We start from the raw sequence: 27,434 nt of genomic DNA, 5'->3' as shown, positions 1-27,434 counted from the left end.
ATGTGGATACGTTTAAGTCTCGTCTTAAAAACACATTTTCTTCAGTCAGTTTATTAAATGTATCTCTTGAAGCTTTCGCGGCTGCAGGAATTCATATTCTTTGGGTATTTCTATAAAGCCACGTAGATAGAAAAATAATGAAAAAATATATCACGATATTAAATATTTATATTGTGGAATTTTTTTTTGTCCATCTACGCGGCTTTACCGAAAGACAATAATATAAATGTATCTCCTTCTCTCTTGGCCCTATCCTTGTCCTCATTCTGACAAGGCGCCATACAGATACATGCAAATTATAATTATTCATAATCACACACATTACAAAGGTCATATCGCCTTAACAAACTCCGCCACAGAACGGCCGAGTCCTGGATCGTGCTTGGATGGACGACCACCGTGCATAACAGGTGTTATAGGCTGCATCGGGGCTACGTTTGTTGGCAGCCACAGGGAAAGTGCAGCAACGTCCATCGTTGCACGATTTACTTCCCTGCTCCCGCGTCTACTGTCGCCTTCTCGCCACCACCAACCTCCACACTGGACACGCGTGGCAAAGTTTGGTAAAGGTGTGGGCAGGTGCTCATCCAACAGCGGGCCTGGCAAAAGGAACGCTGTAGACGTGCATGTATTTATTGGTTACATGCCTTTAGGACTGGCCTGTTTGCTTGCTTTGCAAGTATGCACAAGCCGAGGTGGATTTGCACGTTCGGCGTCGAGTAAACTTAGATAAGAACATAAGGCGGCGACTGTGGTTGGCATGGATCTCCTTGGCAGCGGGTTGCTATTGCGAGCCCTCGTGTTTGTGTGTGTTTCCTTTGCCCCAAGCGGATGGTGTTTGCCACACTGGCCTCGGGGATGGAGCAAAGTGGCAACAATGGTGAAGGCGAAAACATTTACCAATGGAAAGCCCCTCGCGGTCTGCAAGACTCACTTTTCAGGACCTCCGATTAGCACGGCTGGCTATTCACGGTGCGCGAAAGACGTTCAACATTCATGTACGTGCATACAGGAGGGGCTCCTGCTACACAGGGGAAAGAGGTTGGACCAATTCTCTGGGTGTCTTCACGTGGGAGTGAACCAGAGGGGGGAAAAACACGCAGGAAAGCCGACAGGAAAGCAAAGATGACACTCAACACTGACATCTCCTGGCCAGACGTCGCAGACAAAAGGTTTTCCAAACTATCCGTGGAACTCTGCAGACCGTTTCTAAGTACTGTAATGTACGAAGAGGCTGTTGGGGTAGTTACTCGCAACCGTGATACACCGAGGGAAGGGGAGTCAATGGTAGAACGTATGGAAAGGGAAGAGAGGAGAGAGAATGGGAAATGGGAACAAAATGATGACATATTAACGGAGGCGCTGTAATTGTATCTTTGTGTATTTCGTAAACTAATTAAAGTGGCTAATCCCATGGAGTTGAAACGTCGCATTAGCAAGGCTGCCCTGCGCGTCACGTGCGTATTCGAGGACACTGCCACAGCGCCCTTGTCGCAGCGTCCTGCTGCTGCTGCCGTCTAAATAATAAATTCCACAGCGTCATTGGGGGCCGTCCATAAATGACGTCACGCAATTTTGGACGATTTTTGACCCCCCCCCCTCGTCACACGGCGTCACAAAAAGTCAGACCCCCCCCCTCAAATATGACGTCACAAAGCTCTGCTTGAAATCGCTTTAAACTATTGTCATTGTAGTGCGTATTTAATGTGCCGCTGCACTCTGATGTTGTAGGAGAAAACATTTATTAAGAAGTCTGTTTAATTAAGTAGAACGTGTTGTCTATATTTATTTAAAGTTGCGCATTTTGATGTGACGTCACATTTCTTCCCCCCCCCCCTACCTCACACATCGTCACAAAGGTCTGAACCCCCCCTAGGTGCGTGACGTCATTTATGGACGGCTCCTTGGACACGCACCGCGTTGGGTTCCTTGTTGTCTGTGCACCACAGCCAACGCACCATCACCATCACCGCCACCATCACCGCCACCACCATCACCACCACCATCAAACGATTTGCTTGAAACGGGGAGCCTTGTGTTTATTTTTACGTGCGCTGCGGAGAGCGCAAGAGGTGTCCCCGTGACGACAGAGGGCAGTGCAGCCTCACCGGGCAGCCCGTCTCGAGGCCTTTGTGACGATGACGAGCGTGGCTATGGTGACGATGGCACACGCGGGAGGGCACGCGACTCCATGCCAACGAACGACCACGGAGGGAACACAACCTACGGGGATTATGCGGGAGCCACACACCGCAGTGTGCGCGCATCGATGATTATAATTAGAGCCCGGCCTCCGATGATCTCGCTTCCACGGTGCCTTTTGAGGTTTGGCACGAAGGGGGGTAAAATAAAGGGAATACAATTTACGTAATTTGCAGAACTGTGTCAATCACCTGTTGGGTCGGAGCCTGGGCAAAGTGTTGTCCTGGGTGGGTTTTGCCGGGGGTTGTGTGACACCATCTCACACGTGGGTTGTGTGACACCATCTCACACGTGGGTTGTGTGACACCATCTCACACGGGGGTTGTGTGACACCATCTCACACGGGGGTTGTGTGACACCATCTCACACGGGGGTTGTGTGACACCATCTCACACGTGGGTTGTGTGACACCATCTCACACGTGGGTTGTGTGACACCATCTCACACGTGGGTTGTGTGACACCATCTCACACGGGGGTTGTGTGACACCATCTCACACGGGGGTTGTGTGACACCATCTCACACGGGGGTTGTGTGACACCATCTCACACGTGGGTTGTGTGACACCATCTCACACGTGGGTTGTGTGACACCATCTCACACGTGGGTTGTGTGACACCATCTCACACGTGGGTTGTGTGACACCATCTCACACGTGGGTTGTGTGACACCATCTCACACGTGGGTTGTGTGACACCATCTCACACGTGGGTTGTGTGACACCATCTCACACGTGGGTTGTGTGACACCATCTCACACGTGGGTTGTGTGACACCATCTCACACGTGGGTTGTGTGACACCATCTCACACGTGGGTTGTGTGACACCATCTCACACGTGGGTTGTGTGACACCATCTCACACGTGGGTTGTGTGACACCATCTCACACGTGGGTTGTGTGACACCATCTCACACGTGGGTTGTGTGACACCATCTCACACGTGGGTTGTGTGACACCATCTCACACGTGGGTTGTGTGACACCATCTCACACGTGGGTTGTGTGACACCATCTCACACGTGGGTTGTGTGACACCATCTCACACGTGGGTTGTGTGACACCATCTCACACGTGGGTTGTGTGACACCATCTCACACGTGGGTTGTGTGACACCATCTCACACGTGGGTTGTGTGACACCATCTCACACGTGGGTTGTGTGACACCATCTCACACGTGGGTTGTGTGACACCATCTCACACGTGGGTTGTGTGACACCATCTCACACGTGGGTTGTGTGACACCATCTCACACGTGGGTTGTGTGACACCATCTCACACGTGGGTTGTGTGACACCATCTCACACGTGGGTTGTGTGACACCATCTCACACGTGGGTTGTGTGACACCATCTCACACGTGGGTTGTGTGACACCATCTCACACGTGGGTTGTGTGACACCATCTCACACGGGGGTTGTGTGACACCATCTCACACGTGGGTTGTGTGACACCATCTCACACGTGGGTTGTGTGACACCATCTCACACGTGGGTTGTGTGACACCATCTCACACGTGGGTTGTGTGACACCATCTCACACGTGGGTTGTGTGACACCATCTCACACGTGGGTTGTGTGACACCATCTCACACGTGGGTTGTGTGACACCATACGACATCACAGCAGTCAGCGCAGGTTGGTGAAGGATGAGTGTAGCTCGGTGCCGATCTAGATGTCACTCGCCACTGATGTTAGCCGTGAGCGGGCATTAAACCGAGGTTGCTGGATTTATAACGCAGTGTGCGAAACAATGTACCTCCGCTCCACCACGTGACGTGCAGAGGGTATTCTTGGTTCTTTCGGTAAAGTCACGTAGAAGGGAAATAATATAAATAAAACATAATAAAATTCTCACGACGTTTCGGCCACAACGCAAGCAGCCGTCCTCAGGTGAAAAACAGAGCCGTTGGAAAGACAGCGTCCGATAGCTGTTCTTCACCTGAGGACGGCTGCTTGCGTTGTGGCCGAAACGTCGTGAAAATTTTATTATGTTTTATTTTTTATTATTTTATTATTTCCCTTCTACGTGACTTTACCGAAAGAGCCAAGAATATGAATCCCTGCAGTCACGAAAGCTTTAAATCGAAAAGTGCAGAGGGTACTTTAAGACACGCACGACTCTGCGGCCTGAGTTTCATTACTGGCCATGGCTCACATCAGTGGCAAGTGACATCTGAAACGATGCTGGTCCTCCTCTAGATTTACTCAGCCTAAAATTCACACTGGAGATACAAATGCAGCCGGACGTTGTCTTGGCCAAACCATCAGCCTCGTGCGCCATTCCAGACCCAATATGTGCTCGCTAACGGCACTTGCCCCCCACAGTCTTAAATGCTACACGGGGGGCTCTTTGCCATGTTCACGAGCTGTACGTATGTTAAACTTCTTTCGCACCGTACGTAGCCTATCGTGCTCTAGCGGAGGAACGGCTGTTGAGGGAGGTCTCTCCCCACTCGGTGAGTGGGAGCCGTTCACAACTCGAGTCAACTCCTTTCTCTCTCCCCCTTTTGCCCTTCTCCCCTCGCGGCGGCTGAAGCCCTCCGCTTCTCTGCGTGTCGCCACATTCTTTTGTCTCTCAACATCCAAGTTCTCAGCCACCGGGGCTTGAGCATAGTGTGGGTCAAGAGGTCATGTAGCATCGGTGGTTGAGCCATGACCACTTTAGAGACCATGGGTCAGGGTCAGATATTTCACTTGCACGGGATAGGATGGCGACACTCCAGGTGTCACAGATTTTCTTTTTAACGACCAATCCTGCTATTTTCAAACGAACAAATTATCAAGAAATTAATGATGATCAAAAGAAATCGGTGCAACTGATAACAATAATGATACAAATTATTAAATCAAGAAAGCTTAATTGATTCTCAGGAATGTTTTTTCAGGTCGTGCCTTGGGATGTTCAATCAATCCCTACGCATAATAGGGGTAAACACTCAAGGCTTGTACACGCAGGATATATTCAAAACCCACTGCTCTACAGCCATGGCCTGGTCACCTTGAGATGCATGCCAACGTTTGCCATTCCCACCCGGCCTCCCATCCAAATACTAGCCACGCTCAACACCAGCTTAGTTTCAGAGATCCGACGTAATCCAGCACTTTATCCTTTGGTAATGAGCCACCATAACGTGGTAACAATGTCTGCTCTGGCCCTTGGACTGCGTGACAGCGAAATGTATCACTTTCAAAACCAAACAAACTCAACACACTCGTCAACAACACTGCCTTCACAGCAAACGACGTAATCGGCGTCGTCCCGGCCAATGTCCCTGCTGCATAGCGCGTTGGGTTCTATCATTTATATGAAGAAGGGCCATTGCCCGAAACGACGCCGATTATATCCAGTTCGTTTTTATTGTTTTATTTGAAGGCAGTGTTGTCGTTGACAGAGGGTGTGTGTGTGTGTGTATATTGTGCTTGTGTGGTGTAGCGGTTAGCGCGCTGCGCTATAAACCCGGCGACCCGGGTTCGATTCCCGCTCACGGCCAACAACACCGGTGACGATTATCTGAACCGGTCCTGGGCCTCCCCTAGGTCGACTCAGCCTCAAATGAGTACCTGGTGCGACGTGTAAACATCGCCACTGGGGAGACAAAGGCGGTCGGGCGTGGTGCTGGCCACCCACCTCCTCGTGTACCGTTTCGGCCTTCATAGGTGCTCGCTAACAGCACTTGCCCCTACAGTCTGTTCAGGTTATACGGGGGATCCTTATCCTTGCTTGTGCGCCACTGCCAGCCGCAGCAGCGGCGGCATCGTCATCACGCGAGTAGCGTTCACAAACCGAGTGTCCCATGCGTACCTGAACACCGCAGGGCCTCTGAGCAGGCGGGCCGCGTCAGGCTGGACACGACCCCAGCAGAGGCCGCAGGACGTGGCCATCTCCGCGTTTGTTCCACCCCGAACGAAACGTCCTCGCGTTCGGCGTAACGCGTGGAGCCAGCGGCTGTTCCTCCACGCACGACCAACGGGGGGACGGTTTCTAAACCCGTCGAGCTAAACGAACCAGCGGATCTGGATTTCTAATCCTGAAATGATTGCCTCGTTGTTCAGAAGTTATCAATCTTAGACGCCTCTCCCCGCTATGCATTTAATTCGGGTCCAACTGATAAATCCCAGCTGGTACAATGAATGTAATCAAACCAATCAATCAATTAATTCATCTGTAAAGCAACAGATGAAGAAACACAACGGTAATTAAACGCGGGATTGCGAGGGTCGGTAGTCGTGACGCGCATTTATTTACAAGCACGCAGCGGAGTTCCCGCCGCCGTCTCGCCCGCGCTCCGCACTATAATTTATTTCTCGCCGACCTGGGGCCACCTCGAGTGGGGTTAGGGCGAGGCCCGTGGGGCAGTAGTAGGAGGAAGGGGGCTGCAGGAGTCAAGCAGCTCTACGTTAATCCGAACGTCGCTGTCGGGTTAACGAAACGGCTCCCGGTGAGATCTGTGAATGTCACGCCGCTCGGCACGTGGGCCCCTTCAGCTGTGCACCTGAAGGTGTCACGTGGGCTCAGGGAGAAGGCACGAGACGGAGAGAGCCACTCACATGACAGACTCACTCACTTTCACCACAGACTCACTCCCCTACACCACAGACTCACTCACCTACACCACAGACTCACTCACCTACACCGCAGACTCACCTACACCACAGACTCACTCACCTACACCACAGACTCACTCACCTACACCGCAGACTCACTCCCCTACACCACAGACTCACTCACCTACACCGCAGACTCACCTACACCACAGACTCACTCACCTACACCGCAGACTCACTCCCCTACACCACAGACTCACTCACCTACACCACAGACTCACTCACCTACACCGCAGACTCACCTACACCACAGACTCACTCACCTACACCACAGACTCACTCACCTACACCACAGACTCACTCCCCTACACCACAGACTCACTCACCTACACCGCAGACTCACTCCCCTACACTCACCTATACCACAGACTCACCTACACCACAGACTCACCTACACCACAGACTCACTCACCTACACCACAGACTCACCTACACCACAGACTCACCTACACCACAGACTCACTCACCTACACCACAGACTCACTCACCTACACCACAGACTCACCTGCACCACAGACTCACTCACCTACACCGCAGACTCACCTACACCACAGACTCACTCACCTACACCACAGACTCACTCACCTACACCGCAGACTCACTCACCTACACCGCAGACTCACTCACCTACACCGCAGACTCACTCCCCTACACCACAGACTCACTCACCTACACCGCAGACTCACTCCCCTACACCACAGACTCACTCACCTACACCACAGACTCACTCACCTACACCACAGACTCACTCACCTATACCACAGACTCACCTACACCACAGACTCACCTACACCACAGACTCACTCACCTACACCACAGACTCACCTACACCACAGACTCACCTACACCACAGACTCACTCACCTACACCACAGACTCACTCACCTACACCACAGACTCACCTACACCACAGACTCACTCACCTACACCACAGACTCACTCACCTACACCACAGACTCACTCACCTACACCACATACTCACCTACACCACAGACTCACTCACCTACACCACAGACTCACTCACCTACACCACATACTCACCTACACCACAGACTCACTCACCTACACCACAGACTCACTCACCTATACCACATATTCACGAGGTGTCGAACGGAGCGTGTTCCCACGAGCCGACGTAGAGAGTCCACGTTCACATTGATACACGATATTGATACACAATATTGATACACGATATTGATAGACGACCTTTATACAATAGACAGCTTTCGTTTATATAAACGTAATTGGCAAGTGGCATTAAACAACAACAACAAAACTCATTTAAAAAAACAAGTTGACATATCTCGTATCACAGTCAGACACGAAATCTCGACCTCTCTTCCCCTGACGGTCTGGGATCACAGCGATTCCTTCAGATTGTTACATCTCTCTTGGTCCCGAGTTCATTTGTTAGCAGCCTTCATTAATCCAGGCGTAAGTCATTAGTAAGGGGGGGGGGGCACCAGTAGGCAGAGGTGGGACAAAGTCATTGTTATGCAAGTCCAAGTCGAGTCGCAAGTCATCAAATTCATGACTCGAGTCTGACTCGAGTCCAAGTCACATGACTCGAGTCCACACCTCTGCCAGTAGGTAAGTGAGGGAGTAGAAGTGAGGATAATGAAGTAACGCTCCAACCTGACCGTGATCAATGACACGCGTGATGGAAAACACCCCTCAATCAATGTCATAATCCGAGCGCAGGCAAACGTCATTCAAGCATGACACTCGTTTTTACATTTGTCCAAAGGAGTAGTAACCACGGCTGGCTTGATACATTGTCCAACACACTCGAACCAGCTTCATTTCAGGCCATTCCCTGAATTCAAATAATAATTCTAAGCAGTAGTACTATTATTATTATGATTTGTGTTGTTGAACACACAGCCCTTTTGTCGATCCACTGATGGACGAGTGCTGGTCGTGGGGGTTCATTGTTCGACGTTACTTCACCAACAGTGCATCCCGAAACGAAACGCGGGTGTGTGTCTCGCCGTGACTCGGGACCCTTCAAACCCACACGCCGCTCCGTGCAGGCTGGGGGTGGGGGGGGCAGGCCTGCGACCCCCTTCGCCCCGTTTGTGTCGGCAGGAAAGGGCCGCGCTAAGCGAGGCAGCGGTGGCAACGAGGGGCCAGGGCACGCTCACAGCGCGCTCCCAACGTGCGACCGCCTCCCCCCCCCCCCATGCGCTCTGTCGGCAACGTGGACAGCGAGCGCGTCTGTGGGGTCAGGGGTGGCGTGGGGAGACATTGGATCGGCGAGATCTTTGGTGGCTCCCAGAATTTCCTCCCGGTTTTGTTTATTTTTCCTCCGTCTTTTTTTTGCTGCGCGGTTCTCATTGCTCCGTTCCGGGTTGCCTTGTCCCCCGAATCGACATTGCCGATGTGTTGTCTCGTCGTTGCGGGCTGGCTGGCGTGGAGCTTGGAGGTAGTTATGTGTCCGCTCCACCCGTGGCTTCTCGCTGCAGTCACTAAATGAACGGGCTCGCGCGCGTGTGTGTTTGTGTCCGCGTGTGTGTGAGTGTGTGTCCGTGTGTGTGTGTGTGCCCGCGTGTGTGAGTGTGTGTCCGTATGTGTGTGTGACTGTGTGTGTGTGTGCCCGCGTGTGTGTGAGTGTGTGCCCGTGTGTGTGTACCCGTGTGTGTGTGAGTGTGTGTGCCTGTGTGTGCTCAGCGCGTACGATTCAACGCTTCAATTCAACCGTCTGTTTCTGTGGCACGGAGGGGATAGTGGATGGAGCGGTGGCTCAGGTGGGGGGGTCGCTACCCTAAAACTTTAGACAGTGGCGACAATTCATGTACTGAACCCCCCCCCCCCCACATTAAATATTACCAATCATGGGCCCCTTCGGTTCCTTGACACAGCCGTCCATCCGATGAGATTCTCATCATTCGTCTACAAACAAAAAACCCCGACAACAATGTCCCTTCAACTTTCAAAATCGTTCCCGAACATCTGCGGAGAGACGGGGACGGCCCGACACGCGCCGCACATCACACCAAGACAAAGATCCCTCGTATAGCCTGTAACAGACTGTTGGGGCAAGTGCTGTTAGCGAGCACCTATGAAGGCTGGCACGGCACAAATTGGGGTGGGTGGCCAGCAGCACGCCCGGCCGTCTTTATCTCCCCAGTGACGATGTTTACACACCGCACAAGGTACTAATTTGAGGCTGAGTCGTTATCTCCCCAGTGACGATGTTTACACACCGCACAAGGTACTAATTTGAGGCTGAGTCGACCTAGGGGAGGCCCAGGATCGGTTCAAATAATCGTCACCGGTGTTGGCCGTGAGCCACCAACCCACATCGCCACCGAACGCTTCCGGCTCCCCTTCTCCCATCGACGCGACGGGAAGGGGCGCGCGTGGCACGGCTCGTCACGGGCCCCGCGCACTGCTTCTGTTGCTCTCGTTCCGTGCACCAGCTTCGTCAGAGTGCACGGCCGTGGCCACGGCGAGGCCGCCGCCGCCGTCCCGGTAAGCGCGCAACGTTGGGCTGACGTTGGCACGTGGTTGGAGCCGTTGGAGCAACGGGGTGGCCCAGTGTTGACCGAACGTTCTACGTTTACCGGGTGGCCCTGGCTGCTGCCCCCACCCCATCCGCAAGGTTGCCATGCCTACCACTGTCAAGGTTGCCATGCCTACCACGATCAAGGTTGCCATGCCTACCATGATCAAGGTTGTCATGCCTACCACGGTCCAGGCTGCCATGCCTACCACGGTCAAGGTTGCCATGCCTACCACGGTCCAGGCTGCCATGCTTACGATGATCAAGGTTGCCATGCCTACCACGGTCAAGATTGACATGCCTACCACGGTCAAGGTTGCCATGCCTACCACGGTCCAGGCTGCCATGCCTACCACGATCAAGGTTGCCATGCCTACCACGGTCCAGGCTGTCATGCCTACCACGGTCTAGGCTGCCATGCCTACCGACTTCTCGGCATTCTCCACGTGAATAGGGAAAGAGACGTGAGCGGTTGTCTCGTGAGATGGAGACAGAAGCCGGGCGGTGCTGGATACAACTCGTGAGAGACACGTGCCCCACAGTACACACTGCTTAACCGCAGTGTGTACTGCGCGCGTGTCATTGTACAGTGTATGTGTGTACGGTGTATGTGTGTGCAGTGTGTGTGTGTGCGTGTACCATGTTAACACATTTAAACTCTTGTGGCTCCACATCATTCGAAAAAAGCCAGTGCATCACGTGATTGAGTTCTCAATACATCAGGGCCAGAGATGTAGCCGAAGGTATACGCTCATTACACTCGTTCTTCGATAAGTACTCAAGCGAATATCGTTTGGGCCGTGCGTGTAAAAGAAACAGAGCAGCACCTGAGATGTGAGGCAAAGGTATTTGTTTCCCAGGGTGACGTTATCAAGAGTCCCTCGCACGGGGGACCCCACCGCCGCTGGCACGGAAGGCACAAGGTGGCACAAAGCGCACGGTGAGCGATCGCCGCGGTCGACCTCGACTCCGTCGGGACCTCGCCGGCGCGACGAGTCGGCGCGTTTGCTGTGAAGGTACGTCGGTCAGATAATCTGGCTCGCTTCAGCGTTTGCTATACGTGACTCTTTTTTCGTATTTTTTTTTTCTTCCATCTATTAACTTTCATCACCGTCACTTTTCTCTACTTCCACAGGGGCCGGCCCGGCCTGTTGTCCGTGGGGCTACATTTCTCCGACGATGTTCTCCGAATTCCTATCGCGGGTTTCAGAGTCGCCGCCGCCGCCACCGCCACCCGGGCAGCGGCCCTGACGGACAAATTCCTAGGCCCGTCCGACGACGCGGGGCTCACGGTGCCGTCTCTCGGCCCGGCCTGCGGCCCATCCGTCCGCGCCGTGGGGCCGCAGTGCCGGCTCAGCGCCGGCAGATCCGACGACGACGACGACGACTTCCTCGGTCCCAGCTGCGACGAGGAGGCGGACAGGTGGTTCCGTGTGAGGCCGTGCTTCGGCGTCACCGCCGACAACCGGACGACGAAGCCGGCTTTCAGATCCGGGGATTTCACTTGCCTCGAGTGGTCAAGGCAAACGGGAGAGGTGGGAGAGGTGGGAGAGGTTGCGCCTTTGCCGTCGGTCCGCTGAGACTCGGACCGCGTGACTTTGTTGCCGCCCTCGGGAGGCTTCCTGGCGGAAACGCCAAAGCTCTGCGACCGCTCGACGGCGGAGGAGGGCCGCGAGGCGGAGGGACGCGGGCCCTCGACGGGCGCCCCGGCCTTCACCCGCACTGTCGCCCTCAGCCTGTCGGACCGGTTTAGCGGCCCGCGGACGTCCGTCGTGCTGCCCCCCGCTCCCGACGTCGCTCGCAATTTGCTCGCCGGGTTTTTCCTCTCGACGGAGCTGGCGCCATCTCGCACGTCGGGCACCGAGAGCGCCGGCTGCGGCTTCCTGCATCCGCCGCGCTCCACGTCCGGTTTGCGATCAGACGGGGGCGGCGGCGGCGACTTTGGATTCGGAGACATCACGGACCGCCGGAAGGGGCTGCCCCGTTGCAGGTAGGACGACGTGTCGGGCTTTTCCTTGACGCTGGCCGCCTTGACCGGTTTGGCGGGCGAGGCCGTCGCAGACGTGCTGAACGTCGTCCTGTTGCTCGCCGGTTTCATCGTCACGGCGCCCGACGAGCTCGCACCCCCCACGGGCCTGGGCCTGATGGGCTCCGCCGGGACGTTGTAACTCCGCGTTCTCTGGACGAAGGCGGCCACCTTTGACTTCACTTGCCGCAAGCCCACGACGGGCGGCGGAGTCTCCCTCCTCGGCTCCTCCCGCGCCTTCGGCGCCACCTCCGTGTCCAATTCTTCCCGTGGATCATCGGTCGGCGCTGGTTGGTCGTGGTGTTCAGACGGCGCCGACGCTGGCGCTTCTTCCTCCGCGCTGTCAAGAGAGACGCGACGCTCGACTGCTTCGTCAGAGCAGCACGACTCGCCGGTTTCGCTCGCTTGCGAGGCCTCGTTAATGACAGCGAGATCCGGAGAACCCCCCCGAAAATCCTTGCCTGCCCCGGGTGTCTCTGTAGTGGGTGCGTTTGGCTGTGACCCACGCACGTAGTAAACCATCTGCACCTCTGCATCAGGCTTATCGCTGCCGGCCGGTGCCGGGACGTCAGCTGCCCGTTCTGTCATCGGCGCTGGGCCGGCGTCGATTTCCTGCGCAGGTTCTGCCACGGCCCTCCGCGTCTCGGGGAGTGCGTCTTTTGTCGTCTCCAGGTCTACGAGGACGACGTCGCCCGGCTCCTCCGTATCCCCGGCGGCCGACTCCGGCTGCTGAGGCGTGACCTCGACGACAGCGCCGTCGTAGGACTTCAAGCCCTTGACGAGCTCGCGCCGCTCGACCACGCCGTTGATGCGGTCGTATTTTGTCGCGCTCGGCGACGGGGCCGTCGCGCCGTCCTGGCGACGATCGGGGGCGGCGGACGCGACATCCGGCTCCGAGGTCACGGGTTCCACTCGCCCGTACCGCCTGGCCACGGGGGCGGCCCAGGGCGCAGTTCCGGCGACGGGGCTGGCGCTCCTCGTGTCGTTGTGCGCGGCGCCCAGCGCGATGCCCAGCGCCTTCTCCAAGTCGGAGATCGCGCCGCTCACGCCGCCTCCGATGTTGGCGCTCCGCCTGTACGGCCTCGCGGTGACGCCCTCCCAGTCGTAGCGCCTCGCCACCGTCTCGCCGCAGCCGGCGCTGCTGCTGCTGCTCCTCTCTACCGCCCTGCCCAGGGGCCTCTCCGCGTCTTCATCCCGCCACGCCAGGCGGTTCGTGAGGCTGGTGGCGCGCTGACCCCTGACGAGGTCGCCGCTGCGACGGAGGCTGCTGGACTTTTCGAGCGGCCTGTGCTCCCTCTCCCGGTCGCCGTCGAAGTCCCGCTCGCTCGGCTCGCCGGCCGCCGTCACCGGCGGCGACACCGGCGGCGACGCGTGCAGAAAGTGCAAGAGGTCACGGCCGCCCAGCTCCGACGGCAGCCGCCTGCTACGCCGTGCATTGGTGGACCCGACCGAGGTGCGGGAGAGCGCGAGCATCGGCGAGACGGGCGTCACGGGCGACGTGCCGGCGTCGGGCGACTCGGGCGGAGCCTGCTCCGGGTCGGCCTCGCCGCCGCTGCCGCTGCCGCTGCCCCGGGGAACCGGCTCGTCCGCGGGGAAGGCCAGCGAGCGCCGCTTGGCTCCCGGCGGTAGCGAGGACGCCTCCCGCGTGCGCTGCTGCCGCAGCTCGTTCATCTCGCGCTCGCGGTTCTCCTGCCAGAGAGTGGAGGGACGGAGATTGGGCGGCGGCACGGAGGCACGTGTGAGCACGTAGCCACGGGTGACGGCACTCGCGCTGTTAAAATCGTGGCCACTGGCGTAGCTTTCGGGATGCGCAGGCAGTGCAACTGCACCGGAGCCCACGGGCTAGGGGAGCAAAGTCACCGGGCTTCGAGAAGAGGGGAATTTGGACAGAAGGGCCCCATTTAATTCCTCACACCAGATTCCACGTCAACCACGCCACTGCCACCGCTGGCGAAGCGAGGGCGTGGGGTGGTTCAGCGTTTACCTTTTCAGATAAATTTCATATAAATTCACGTATTCCGACATGCGGTTCAATTCCAAACATAAACAAACCTGGCCAAAAAGTTGCCGGTCATACTCGCCCCTATTTACAGCGCTTACAGTTGGAATATCGCAGGCCTGGCCGTTGCTTTCTTTTAACAAGCACAAGAGGGGTGGAGGGGTGGGGGGGGGGGAGATCCGGTGCGTACCTTGATGGCGTTCCGGACCTTGGCGCAGAAGCTGTGGAAGATGCCGAAGCACTCCTGCAGCGAGAAGCCCTCCTCGTCCTCGCAGAGGAAGCTGGCGAGCGAGCGGGTGTCGGCGCGGAGCACCGTCCGGCGGCGCCCCAGCTCCGCCATGGTGCGCGACGCCTCCTGATCCACGCCACCCGCGGCCGGACACGAACGCACACGTGTGACGCAAAGCACGCGTGACGGAGCGCACGCAACGCCAAACAAAAAAACTGGAGAGAGTCAGCGACGACAGCGGCGATTTGAATCCTGCGCCCGCAACCAATCGAGTTTGAAGATTCGACTCGTGTTTGAGGTTTCCGTGCGGCGTTGATTAAAAGTTGTAACTTTGTCCGGGGGTCGTGCAGTCGTTCCCAAATGAGGCTGAGGTGTACATTTCGATGTTCAAGTTTCTTTATTTCTCTCCGCTGCATTTACAGGCCCACTGGGTGGGGAGCTCAGGGGGGAGTGCCCTGGCTGACTGAAGCGACAGTAAAGATAAAGTAGCATAGAGCACAACAATCAGGCGAAGAGAAATCAGAGCAGCAACAACAATAAGAACAACAAATGCATTTACAGGCATAATCGAGAATATTGCCTCAACATCAATCGACATTGACCTAAAATGTATTTCTCCAACGAAACTTGTCTCGGGCAAATTATTTGGAAGAAAAAAAAACCCGCCCCGTCGTGTTGATCGAGTGCACGCGATGGACACTGACGAGACACAAACGCGGAGATGGGAAGCCGTCACAGCAACGGTGAGAACACACGTGGCACATCCATGAAGGGGGACAAACAATACACTCATAAGATGTTTATTTGAGTTATATCGTGTAAACGTATAAATGTATCGTTAAAACCCGCCACCACCCGGCACAGCCAACTAGTAAGGGTTGTAAGTAAGGGCTGGAGTGTTGTGGTGGGCTAGTGAGACCTTCATGCAGCAGTGGAGAGTTTAAGGTTGCGAGTGATGATCGTGATGATGATGGTGATGCAGCTTTGCCCTTCCTCAAACTCACTGGGTCGGAGACGCAAGCTCCACTAAGAAGGATGTTTTAAACTTTGGAGGTGAGCCAAAGCACATCAATCGCTGCCTCTGCCCATGTCTTATTGTACAATGCTTAGCTTATAGACAATGAAGCTATTCTACAGCCACCGCCCACACAGCGGTTAATGTAAAAAAAAATCAAAGCTGCTCAACTGAAATGATGGACAGGTGGATAAGACATTGATCCATATCCCAGAATTGTGGCAAAATCTCCTTGTCTGATTGGCTTGAATAGTTAAGAATCAGTTCGTGCTAAACGTGTACTTGTATAACCCCCATGACTCATCACACCGTGAGGGTCATGGGGGCTGTTTGGCCATACTTCACCGCTCTGATCGGTGTTGATCGGAGAAGGCGGGGCACATAGACGTGGGAGAACGGCGCAGTACAACGATGGATTTTGCTGCGCTGCCCTCTCCTGCCCACCAATGTCGCCCCATAGCTCTACACAACAACCTGCTTGTGCATGGTGGTCGCCCATCACAGGCACTATCCTTTCCCAACTCTGCTTAGCTTCCGAGAAAACGACGGGATCGGGCACATTCTGATCTGGTCGCGGGCGATTTGTGTCACACCGTCGACGCTCAACGGATGACCGGGTGCCTGAGTTTGTTTCTCCGCCGGTACCTGGAAGAAGGAATCCATCTGAAGGCTGAGCTGAGGGTCGGCGCGCACTTTCTGGCGGAGCGAGGCGATCTTCTGGCTCAGATTCTCCAGTTCCAGCTCCATCGTCTCCACCGAGAGCCTGGGTCACGGGCAACGACGACACGGCAACGGCGCCTCACGTCAATCGCTGGTCCAGCGACCGGCGACGCGGTTGAAACAGTGGGGCATCGTGGTTGCGAGATGTTAACTCCCTCGCCTGGTATACAGGACGTCGTGGGTTCGATCCCAACCCTGACACCTATTTATATTTGGAGTATGCGGTGTCTCTCTCCCCTGTGGTCACGTGCATTTTCCTCTGGGTCCTCTGGATTTTACTTCCAAATTTAGAATCAACATCACGCGTTTAGGGTATGTTTGGCTGCTATAAATGTTCACTCAATGATAAGCTACTTTGTTGACCTATCATTTGTGGCCAGGTCACTTCTGAAAAAGAGCTATGGAGCAGCGCAGTGGGCCTTGTAAAATAACATAGTTTAGTTTAGTTTAGAAATGGGCCCGGCCACAAAGCCCCCCCCCCCCCCCGCCCTGCGCGTGACTCCGTCTGGCCCATGGGTCCGAGTGACAGTTGCACCGCCTGCACACTTTGATAGCTACGCCACTGATGGCGAACCTTCCTGTTGTTTCGTCCCCACTGTGTCACAAAGCGGTGCTTAATGCAGGACACAACCCAAAAAACAAACGTCTCTTATCTTGTTGATGGAGCCCTAGGTCGTGTCCCAGCTCGAAGCTTTGTTGATAAGAAAATGGACGTTAAAGTTGCAGTTCAGCACGCCACCATGGCACTCTGGTCATGTTATATCGCTGCGACACCACTCACATATATTTGAATACGTCGCCGCTGCGACGTTGCTATGGCACACTGTGTTAACACGTCTAGAAAGTAATTTACTTCTCGTTAGCTCAGCTTCAAGCTTGTGTTGGACACCCTGGGATACAGAGCCCAGGCTGCTATCAACACGATAAGAGTTATTTGTTTAGTGGGCTGTGCCTCCCTTTAACAGACATGCCCGTCCGCTTGAAATGCCGTCAAGTTGCCGACTTAGCTGCAGACGTCGTTATGAGCCATCACGGCCTTGAAGGACTTTATCTGAGAGGTAGCGGCTCTGCAAGGGGCTGGACGGACAGCGCAATCTCCACTGATTGACACTTGAATGGCCATCCCATCGTTCCCACGGCAGAGGAATAACAACAATGCCTTCCTGGGCCTGCGAGCCGCTAGCGCAGGAGGACAGCGCAAACTGATGTGACCCAGCGCGGTGAGAGATTCCAGCTCTGATCGTGAGGGGTGTCAGAGGCTGGGTTGAGAAGCCTACAGGCGGGGGCCGGATTTAGGTATCTCTACCCCGGGGACACCAGAGCAGAAAAGACCCCTCCCCTACACCCATCTCCACTGCCTCTACCCTTGCACATACAGACAAAGATCACCCGTATAGCCTTTTCGCAGACTGTTGGGGAAAGTGCTCTTCGCGAGCAGGACCAGTTCAAGATAGTCGCCACTGTCATTGGTCATGAGCAGGAATCGGACTCGGGTTCGCAAGGTTCACAGCGCTGTGCGCGAACCACCAAACACAACATTGCCAACCCTCGCAGTTTCAGTTTCATTTATTAGGATTTACCCTGTGAGCCATTCGGCTCTTGATTTGGGTTCAACCGCAACAAACAATAAAATTACAAGATACACCTAAAATTCATTGCACACAAATCTGAACATCACATACGTAAACAATAAAATCCTACAGAAAAAGCACAACCCGTCCATGCTGCGTACAAAAAGTGCAAAAAATTACATTTCGATGTTTGATCCCAATAACAATCATAATCCCAATAACAATCAGCTCTGGGCTGGAGGCGTTAGTTGAGCATGAGTGCAAGACGAGATGATTAATCTACGTTGGACATTGATAGTTAAAATAATCTAATTCAAGCAGCAATAATAAAGGTTGTATTGTTTATAGTGTTACGTTATTTCTAATATATCGATAAGATGAATAAAAAGTTTCACTTTTATGAATAAAAAACTCGTGTTTTTGTTCATGGGCTCCTCTGGAATGTTGGGCCCTTGACATCAGAGCCGACGTCCCTTAAGCCCCTCAACCTCAAAATCCATTCCTGGTAAGACCTCAGGATGAGAAAGAAGGCCACAGGTGAACGGCGCATTCTCTCTCCGAGAGCGTTTACCTCTTTGCTTCTTCAATATGCACCAACTTGTCCGGGAAAGACAGCAAGGAGGGGTCCAGCTTTTGCGCCTCCTGCAAGAATGACAACAAAAACGGGAGTCGGTACCGCGTGCACACCATCGCGCTGCGCTTGTCAGAGCCCCCCCTCGTGTTAAAGAGGCTCAAGCACACGACACGGAGGGGGGGTCAGATTCGCGTGGCCACAAAATCGGTCGCGAACGTTGAGCCCGGTGGGCGATTTGCCCCACCCGCCGGTGACGCAGACGCAGGCGGCACTTCACCAGACGCCAGGCAAACAGGAGCACGTGGCAATCACGTGGATCAGAGCACGTGTGGACGTCGAACTTCTTTCGCACAGTACGTAGCCAACCGCGCTAATTTGGAGGTGTGCACCCTGAACTGACTGTTGGGGCAAGTGCTGTTAGCGAGAAGCTACGAAGGCCGGCACGGCACACGAGGGGGTGGGTGGCCAGCACCAGGCTCGACCGCTTTTGTTTCCCCAGTGCCGATGATTGCACACTGCACCAGGTGCTCATTTGAGGTTGAGTCGACGTAGATTGCACTCACTTTCATAGATGCATTGACATAGTTCAAATAAAAGGTAAAAAAATGTGCAACGCTGCATTTGCTCACTCTCACCACTGCTGGGGGAAGGGCAAGCACTTGGGGTAGTTCAACATAGACCCTCTTAGGTTTTTGGCCTACTTTTCCCCTCTGGCCAGACATCTTGGTCGAGATAGTAGATATATTTGAATACAAATAAGTGAAGGGACGATGCTGATATTTGCGCGCAAGTGCAATATCAATCGACATTGGCTAATTATACCGGGTGAAAAAGCTAGTGGGCAGTAGTGTCGCAGTCGTTGGAGTTTTATTCACCCCAGCCATGGCCAACGTCAGTGTTAATCCGCTGGGGCACGAAGCTCAGAATCGGAATCTTCATCTCGACTGCAGGAGGAATCCGATGAGCCATGAGGCTCTTTTTCACAAGTGTGCAGTCGGGGGCATGGGGTCAGCCAGTTGCAAGCTCTACCCCACGCTTTGTGAGTCAAGGGTGGTGGTGGGGGGGTCAGTGTCTCGTGCACCCCCAAAACTTTTATTTGCCCCCCCCCCCCACTTTAAACAACCACGAGGTTGCATCGGGCTACTGCCCTAACCACCGCGCCACCGCTCCACCGCCCTAACGTTGCGTTACCCACGGGCGGAATGAAACTTCACGCGGCGCGTGCGGAGAGGCGGCGAGCAGCAGCGGGAGCCGAGCGCGAGTCGCGAGACGAGCAGCTCGCTCGGGGCGCGCCCTGGGGGGGGGACCTCATCTCCTCGAGGACGGCCGCGGGGTTCACCTCGCCGAACGGGGTTCACCGCATCCTGCGCGCTTCGCGGTAAACGCGTGCGAGCGCGTTCGCCAGCGCCCCTCCTCGTGTGTGCGCGCGCGTGTGCGGTGTGTCAGTAGGGTGGAGTGTGTGTGTGTCAGTAGGGTGGAGTGTGTGTGTGCGTGTGTGTCACTAGTGTGGAGTGTGTGCGTGTGTGTCAGTAGGTTGGAGTGTGTGCATGCGTGTGTGTCACTAGTGTGGAGTGTGTGCGTGTGTCAGTTGTGTGTGCGGTGTGTCAGTAGGGTGGAGTGTGTGCGTGTGTCAGTCGTGTGTGCGTGTGTGTCACTAAGGTGGAGTGTGTGCGTGTGTGTCAGTAGTTGTGGAACATGTGAGTGTGTGTGTCAGTAGTGTGAAGAGCGCGCGTGTGCAGATGCGTGCAACATTGCCAACGACCAAATCGCCCTGAACGTGCTCGCTCTTCGTCAGATCTCCCGCAAGCCAAGCAGGTTTGAGCGTGGACATTGCTCGGATGCGCGGAGACTTTGACCGAGCGGGCTGCCATGTGGCTGTGGGGCTCCGTGGTGGACAGCAGGGGGCCAGTGCATCGACATGCAATGTCTCGTGCCGCATTTATATGCTGCCACGTAGTCAGAAGTCGGAAGCTACGCGACGGTTGAGCCTGGCGAATACTTGGATGGGAGACTGCCTGGGGATACCGGGAGGTGTTTGTGGGCTTGCGCTGCGAGGTGGCCTCGAGATGACAATCCAGCAGCAGCGAATGTAATCCATGCGTGCCATGCTTTGAGTGTTATCCCGTGACACGCCTGGGGTTTTCTCCAGTTTCTTCCCACATGCAGCCAAACACTCAAAAATGGAATTGGCCAATCATAACAACGGAAGAAGGGAGTTTTTTTGTATCTCGGTTGAATAAAATGAAAGATTATTATTATTGCCAATCCTCCGCTGTGTCAGCAATTGTGTGTCAGTGCCCGGGTGCGTGCACCCTTGGTGTCAGTAAAGACGACTTTGTGTTGTGCCAGTGACGCGGTGTGTACATGCACACTGAGCGACGTGTCACTGTAAGCAGGAGCGACACCATGCGAGTGGCATGGTGGGTCACGCACTGCGCCACGCTATTATCAGCTTCGAGTGACACCTGAACTGGTCCTGTGCCTCCCCTAGGTCGATTCGGCCTTAAGTGGGTACCTGGTGCGATGTGCCCCCGTCGGTCTACTCAAGGCTACACGGGGGATCGCAGCGTGCGCACGCACACGCGCGCCACGCTCTCCCGAACTCACCATCACCACAAAGTGCATGAGGCTCATGCCGGGCTTGTTGGCGCGCGTATCCGCGAGTTTCAGCAGCGACGTGATCTTGAAGCCCGCGGCGTTTCCTGCGTGCCCTCCCTGGGTTGGGACAACAGTGGCGGTGGCGTCAGCCGCGGTGCGTTGAGCGTCAGCGGGAGGAGGGGGGGGACGAGGAGGAGGCAACAGCAGCCGCCGTGTTGATCGTAAATATCGTCCCGGGGCGACGGCCATAATCATTGTAATTTGAACGTGCGAACTCGGAACACACAGCCTGCTATTTTACCACTCGAGATATTTTGCGCTTATATAAAATCAAAATGTCAAGCAGAAAAAAATATATACACCTGCTTGTAAGTACTGGGTATATACAAAGATAACGTTCCCCCGTAAAGCATTTAATAAACTGTTGGAGCAAGTGCTGTTAGCGAGCAACTATTAAGGGCGGAACGGACAACCAGGAGGGGTGGGTGGCCAGCACCACGCCCGTCCACCTCTGTCTCTCCGGTGCCGATGCTTCACACACTGCATTATGTACTCATGTAAAGCCGAGCCAATCAAGGGGAGACCCGGGACCGGTTCAGATAGATCGTCGCCACCGATGTTGACTGCACTCTATCTTTGTTTCTTTCAAGCCAGGGATCGAGGCGGTTGACCTACCGCATTCATGTAGTTTCCTGCCTTCAGCACGAGGTGGATCACCTTGTGGAGCTGCTCGCACGCCTGCAGCTCTGCGGGTCACAGGAGGGGAACACGGCTGAGGTCAACCGGGTCACAACTTGCAAACTCGCTAACCGCCGGCAAAGCGTCACACTCCACCGATACACAAAAAAAAAGACAAAGATCCCCCCTATAGCCTGAACAGACTGTTGGGGCAAGTGCTGTTAGCGAGCACCTATGAAGGCCGGCACGGCACACTAGGGGGTGGGTGGCCAGCACCACGCCCGGCCGCCTTTGTCTCCCCAGTGGCGATGTTTACACACCGCACCAGGTACTCATGTGAGGCCGATTCGACCTAGGGGAGGCCCAGGACCGGTTCAGATAATCGTCACCGGTGTTGGTCGTGAGCGGGAAGAGTGCAGCGCGCTTACCACTACACTACCACTCCCCACCGACACACACACAGACACAAAGAGACACACAGACACACACTCGCCCGGAGCACAACACATCATTGTGTTGCCCAGGTGGGCGGCACATGCACTGATGCCATTCATGGCCATTGGCGTAGCTATCGAGTGTGAAGGCGGTGCAACTGCGCGGGGTCCCATGGTGCCGAAGGGGCTGGTAAGAGGAGTGGGGTGGGGGCAAGGTGGACAGGATGCCCCATTTCACTCCCTGCACCGAGGCCCAGGCCGACCACACTCCCCAACTTTCTGCTGCCTCGGCGACATTTTCAACCGAGCGATCTGCTTCCTCCCTCGGTCCGTCTGCCCCTGATTCACACTCAAGACGTGCGAGGCACGTGGACAACCTGCTCGTCTCTGTCTGCGTGGCCCAGCGTGCAGTGAGTGAAGCGACCCTTGCTATGGGCCCTGGTGCAAGGAACGAAACAGCCCCCCCCCCACCCCCGCCTCCCTCCCCCCTCCCCGGCAAATTCATAGTCTCTCGCCTGGGCCCCCCTGGCCCACGGGAGCCACGGTACTGCCATTGGCGGTGTGCGCATTCATTTGGGACGGGCTGTAGGCATCTCCGAAATGGAGACTCGTGGAGGCTCCTGCAAACCGGTTGGTTAACATAAGTTGACGGGACAACAGGTAAAGTTGGGGGTCACGTGAGCCCCCCCCCCCTCCGCAACCCCCGCCCTGGTTTGTTTAGGTTGTACACACTCAGGGTCCCTGATCCTCAGTTTTGGTGCAACTCATGTTTATTTTTTTTTCCTGAACAAAAGCACTTGGCCAGTCACCCACCGACTGAGCCACCCAGCCAGCCAGCCACCCAGGTAGCCAGCAACGCAGCCACCAGCAACCAAGCTTGTCAAGGAGCATAAACCACCACCACCACCACCATCACGGAAACTCCAGTCACCCGCGCAGCAGCGGCTTTTGGCGAACCATCAAACGAAGACGGTGGTCACCGCATCGCGCGCTTGCAGATGCGCTTCTGCGGCCGTCTGGAACGCTCTTCCTTCCGATATTAGGAGGCCACTTGGGGGCTATGCACTCTCAAATCTAGAGTGAAAACTAATTTCTTGAGAACTGCTTTCTGTGTTTAGTTTGTTGTCCTTCCTCCGCACCTCCCATTAGCACGGCTGACTACGTACGGTGAGAAACAAGTTCAACATACACACATACCCACCCAGCCACCCAGCTACGCAACGCTTAACACGCCGCCTGCACCCCTGCCACGTGACACCGATACTCGCCAACACGTCTTCCTCCTCCTCACACGTGAACAACCCACCCTGCTGGATACACCCCTGGCTGTGAGGATGCACGTATAACATTTTGCGGATTCGTTTTTTTTCGTGTGGCATTTTCAGATTTAATAAAAAAGAAACGCCCGAGGCTGCTCGAGCCCGACTTGGGTTTCCAAAGCGACGGAGAAATCACAAACAGTTTCGGCTGGGTCAGCGGCGCGGGGAACTTTCACATCGATTAGCGCCGCGTCTCCTGCCGCTTCTCCGGTGACCTCTTTCATCTCAGTGAGTGCCCGTTTGTTCGCGTGAAACTTTGTTGTAACAAAACATCTAAGTGACCGATACAAATGCGCACACGTATTTTCAAAGGATCATCCCAACTCGCGAGCGGGTTAGATATGTGCGTGCATCCTTTCATATTTGGCGAATAATGGCATTCGTAGAAATGTTTTTGCAAGTGTTGCTTTCCGTTCCTGTACATTGCACTGCTATCGAGGTTTGTAGTCCTGTTTGTTGTTGTGACCTTCTGACCCCGTGCCCCGACTGGACATGTGCGAAAAAGAGCTTTATAGCTCATCGGATTCCTCCTGCAGTATAAATAAATATTCTGATTCTGTTGCTCCACGCCACTGTACCGTTCCCGTTCTGCTATGAATGTGCACCGATGCCTACTGTCCTGACGGCGATATTGGCACGCAAAATACAGATTTGATTGATTGATTAGGACACGGTGCGTGATACTGGAGCCGAATCAAGCCGTACCTGACAGACCCCATTCATATATTAATAAAAACGAGGACGACGCATAAATCAGAGCACACAGTGGGAGTAGCGGTCGTGAAAGGCGAAACAACTTCAGGTTTGGGTGGGGCGGTAGTGGCAGTGTGCCACAGCTATCGTGAGTGGTCGCTGTGGCACCTGGCTTGTGTTTTTTTTATTACTAAAACCCAATTCTGGGCACCCACTCCTCCCGCTTCACCGACCTGCACTGACCACTGGTGGTGAAGTATGGTCAAACAACCCGCACGGCTTGGGTGGTGGGTGGTGGAGATGTGCCTGGGCAGTTCCCGCTCCCTCGGCGTTTCAGTTTTGTCAATGGGGCCACACCTGGCATGGGGGCCGTCGGTAACCCGGCCGTGTGAGCTCGCTGACACCGGAGCTACCCCGCTCGCCCGCCCGCACGCCCGCCCGCCCGCTCGCCCGCACATCCCCCACGCGCTTAACTTCAAAGGCGAAGTGTCAAAAAGAAAGAGAGTTTTTAAAGAACACAACAACACAAAACCCCAAGGAGACAATGATTCCCCCCGCGCGTCAAAAGAAAGCGGAGCTCCGCTCGGGTGGGAAGGTCAGCGATGACGGTGATGCACGCTGCTGCACGCTGGCGTTACAAACTAAAGCGGTACGTCTTTCTTATTCTATTTTACAAGGTAAGGCGCACTGAGCTATATTATTCTTATTCTCAGAAGCGACCTGGTTATCACAAATGATAGCTCAACCAAGTGGCTTGTCATCACGTGGAGATTTACAGCAGCCAAATACTCTGAACGCATGACTTTGATGGTAAATGTGGAGGGAAAAACCGGAGGACCCAGATAAAAATCCACGCGACCACAGGGAGAGAGACGCACAAACTCCAAATATACAGCAGGCGTCAGGGTCGTGATCGAACCCGACCTCGTGTATACCAGGCGAGGTAGTTAACATCTCGAGTAGGAAGCGGGGAGAGAAAGAGGGGGGGGCTCCGTACCTGTGACCGCCTGGCGCACCACGCGGATTCCGTCGCGTGCCGAGGCCACGGTGGGGTGGAATTCCTCCTTGAGGACCATGAGCTGCAGCCTCAGCTCGTAGCTGCAGCACGAGGAGAGAGAGGCACAAAACAGGAGACGCGCAAGAGCAGCTCGATCAGAACTCCGGCGCGCACAACGACATTGCTTCATCAGCGGCAGTGGCAAAGGTGCAACGCCGCTGCTGCTGGCGGAAGGGACTCCACCGAAAAGGGAAGCTGTGGAAGACGGCGCATTTACAAGGTGTTTTGGCCTCCTCTTCCACGCCGGCCAGAACGGTTTGGAAGAGGTGGAAGTACCCACGCTTTACCCCACCACCACGTGTGACCTGTCGATCAGTTTCGCTGTGGGTGTCGTCATTCACATTGCTGGATGGACGTATGCAGCAGTGGAAGGGGGAAGGGGGTGTTGGCATTTTAGATAATAGCTCATTATACCAAACTGCCGCGCCGGGAAATCGAAGCAGACCGACGGACCTCTGCATTGGAAGAACAGCGCGCAAACCATCACACACAGCGTTGTCAACAGAGCTGGCGACGGTTAAATTTGGTGTAGGTTAATGAGTGCCGCGCGCCCATCACAATAGCGGCTCTGTGCGTTTTGGGAATTTTCACCAAAAATGGCTTTGGACCACCGACGCCGGAACTAAACGCCACCCTGGGGAGACACTCCGACGGCATCGTGCTCACGACCACGGCTTTTATTCGTTTGTGTTTGTACATTTCAAAATAGATATTTTTTAAGTTAATTGAGAGGTCGCTGAGACCAGGGATGCCTCTTTTTTTGTTGTTGCCAAGGGAGACCTGGGTTTAAGTTAGGCGCTGAATGTAATGGCACGCAGGTAAGAAACACCGTTTGGGGAAAAAAAGTAATCATCAACCAAATGTAGAAAAAAAATTTGTTCCAATCCAACGCTTTCTGTAAATGGCGAGAAAAACCTCATCACAAACCTCATCGCGAACCTCATCACAAACCTCGTGACAAACGAAGGGAGCGCAGCGAGGCCACCACTCGGCGCACAGCAGAGGCCCCGCGGCCCTGCCTCGGCCTTGCGTGCAAGTCACGCGACAGGCGCATTGCACGTGCAATGCTCTCAGCCTTGTCTAGACCACCAACTCCAGAGATGTAACAACACGCAAAGGTGCGTGTTGTACAGTACCATACATGCGGTGGGAGTCATGCCTCGCTGCTGTCTGTGAGCATACTTTTGTGTGTCGTTCAACCCTATCATTAACAGTATCAAATTAATTAAATTAAAACGCGCATCATTAAACGTTATTAAGTTATACAACGTCATTATCATTTTACACAAAAGTGTGCCCACTATTTTCATTACGTTCTGAAAACAACCGCATTGAAAATTACCAAAGTGTTCCTCAAATACCGTACAGACACTTCATTATACTGTACCCTTAAAAATGCAAACGTTCACGCACTCCATCTCTCCTCGATAGCCCTCGTTCGCCGCGGCAACGCCTCCACCGCTACAACTCACTGGGCACGCACGACGAGCAGTGACTCGACCTGCCGTCGACGTCACCAGCGGTGGCGAGACGAGGGCAAGCCGCTCGCGCGGTGGGGACAACTTCTGCACTTGACATTTGATTTCATCTTCATGGGACGCAACTCCCAGATCATCGTCGTCACGAGCACGCCGCTGCTGGGTTCCTGCGAGGAGGGATGGCGCGTGTGGGGCGGTGCGTGTGGATGCACGTGGCACTTGCCCCTACAGTCCGTTAAGGCTATATGGGGGATCTTTGTCGTTGGATGCACGTGGCAGGAGCGCGTCCTCGACTACGCCTGTAACCATCGGGTCCCCCGGGAGTGAAACAGGCATAAGGCATGCAGGGATAGACACGAACAAAGATAAATACAAAGATCACCCCCTCCCCCGTATAGCCTTAACAGACTGTTGGGGAAAGTGCTGTTAGCGATCAGCACCTCTGAAGGCCGGTGCGGTACGCGGAGCGGTGGGTGGCCAGCACCACGCCCGGCCGGCTTTGTCCCCCGAGCGGCGATCTTTACACACCGCAGCAGTTACTCATTTGAGGCTGAGTCGACCTAGGGGAGGCTCAGAACCGGTTCGGATAATCGTCACCGGTGTTGTCCTTGAGCGGGAATCAAACCCGGGTCACCGGGTCCTTAGCACTGCGCGCTAACCCTTGCACGGCCGCTCTCCACGAAGACAAAGATCCCCCTATAGCCTTAATAGACTTATACTCTTACTATTAGTT

The 27,434-nt window shown here is 54.8% G+C and overlaps 2 protein-coding genes across 5 annotated transcripts in view; both read right to left on the bottom strand.

Annotated features, from left to right (window-relative positions):
- TRIM2 (tripartite motif containing 2) overlaps positions 1-6,247 on the bottom strand; it is a 74,384-nt gene extending 68,137 nt beyond the window's left edge. The window contains exon 1 of one of the 2 annotated variants that reach the window (XM_078601168.1): positions 6,004-6,247. The gene's annotated coding sequence lies outside the window, so the exon portion shown is untranslated. The remainder of the gene's footprint in view (positions 1-6,003) is intronic. The other variant, XM_078601171.1, reaches the window with a different exon arrangement.
- A 3,737-nt stretch (positions 6,248-9,984) lies between these two features.
- Positions 9,985-27,434, bottom strand: part of FHDC1 (FH2 domain containing 1) — a 36,990-nt gene continuing 19,540 nt past the window's right edge. For 2 of the 3 annotated variants that reach the window (XM_078601165.1, XM_078601167.1), the window contains 7 exons: positions 25,164-25,264; positions 21,718-21,788; positions 21,052-21,159; positions 18,442-18,512; positions 16,225-16,342; positions 14,526-14,690; positions 9,985-14,025 (listed from right to left, as the gene is read on the bottom strand). In XM_078601165.1, the coding sequence (XP_078457291.1) occupies positions 11,434-14,025; positions 14,526-14,690; positions 16,225-16,342; positions 18,442-18,512; positions 21,052-21,159; positions 21,718-21,788; positions 25,164-25,264 (3,226 nt within the window). In that variant the 3' untranslated portion in view covers positions 9,985-11,433. Of the gene's footprint in view, positions 14,026-14,525; positions 14,691-16,224; positions 16,343-18,441; positions 18,513-21,051; positions 21,160-21,717; positions 21,789-25,163; positions 25,265-26,695; positions 26,869-27,434 lie in introns of all 3 variants that reach the window. The other variant, XM_078601166.1, reaches the window with a different exon arrangement.

The sequence above is a fragment of the Lampetra planeri genome, chromosome 15 (assembly GCF_965212315.1).
Source record: "Lampetra planeri chromosome 15, kcLamPlan1.2.h2, whole genome shotgun sequence".
Taxonomy (NCBI): domain Eukaryota; kingdom Metazoa; phylum Chordata; class Hyperoartia; order Petromyzontiformes; family Petromyzontidae; genus Lampetra; species Lampetra planeri.
This window is presented reverse-complemented; position numbering and strand designations above follow the sequence as displayed.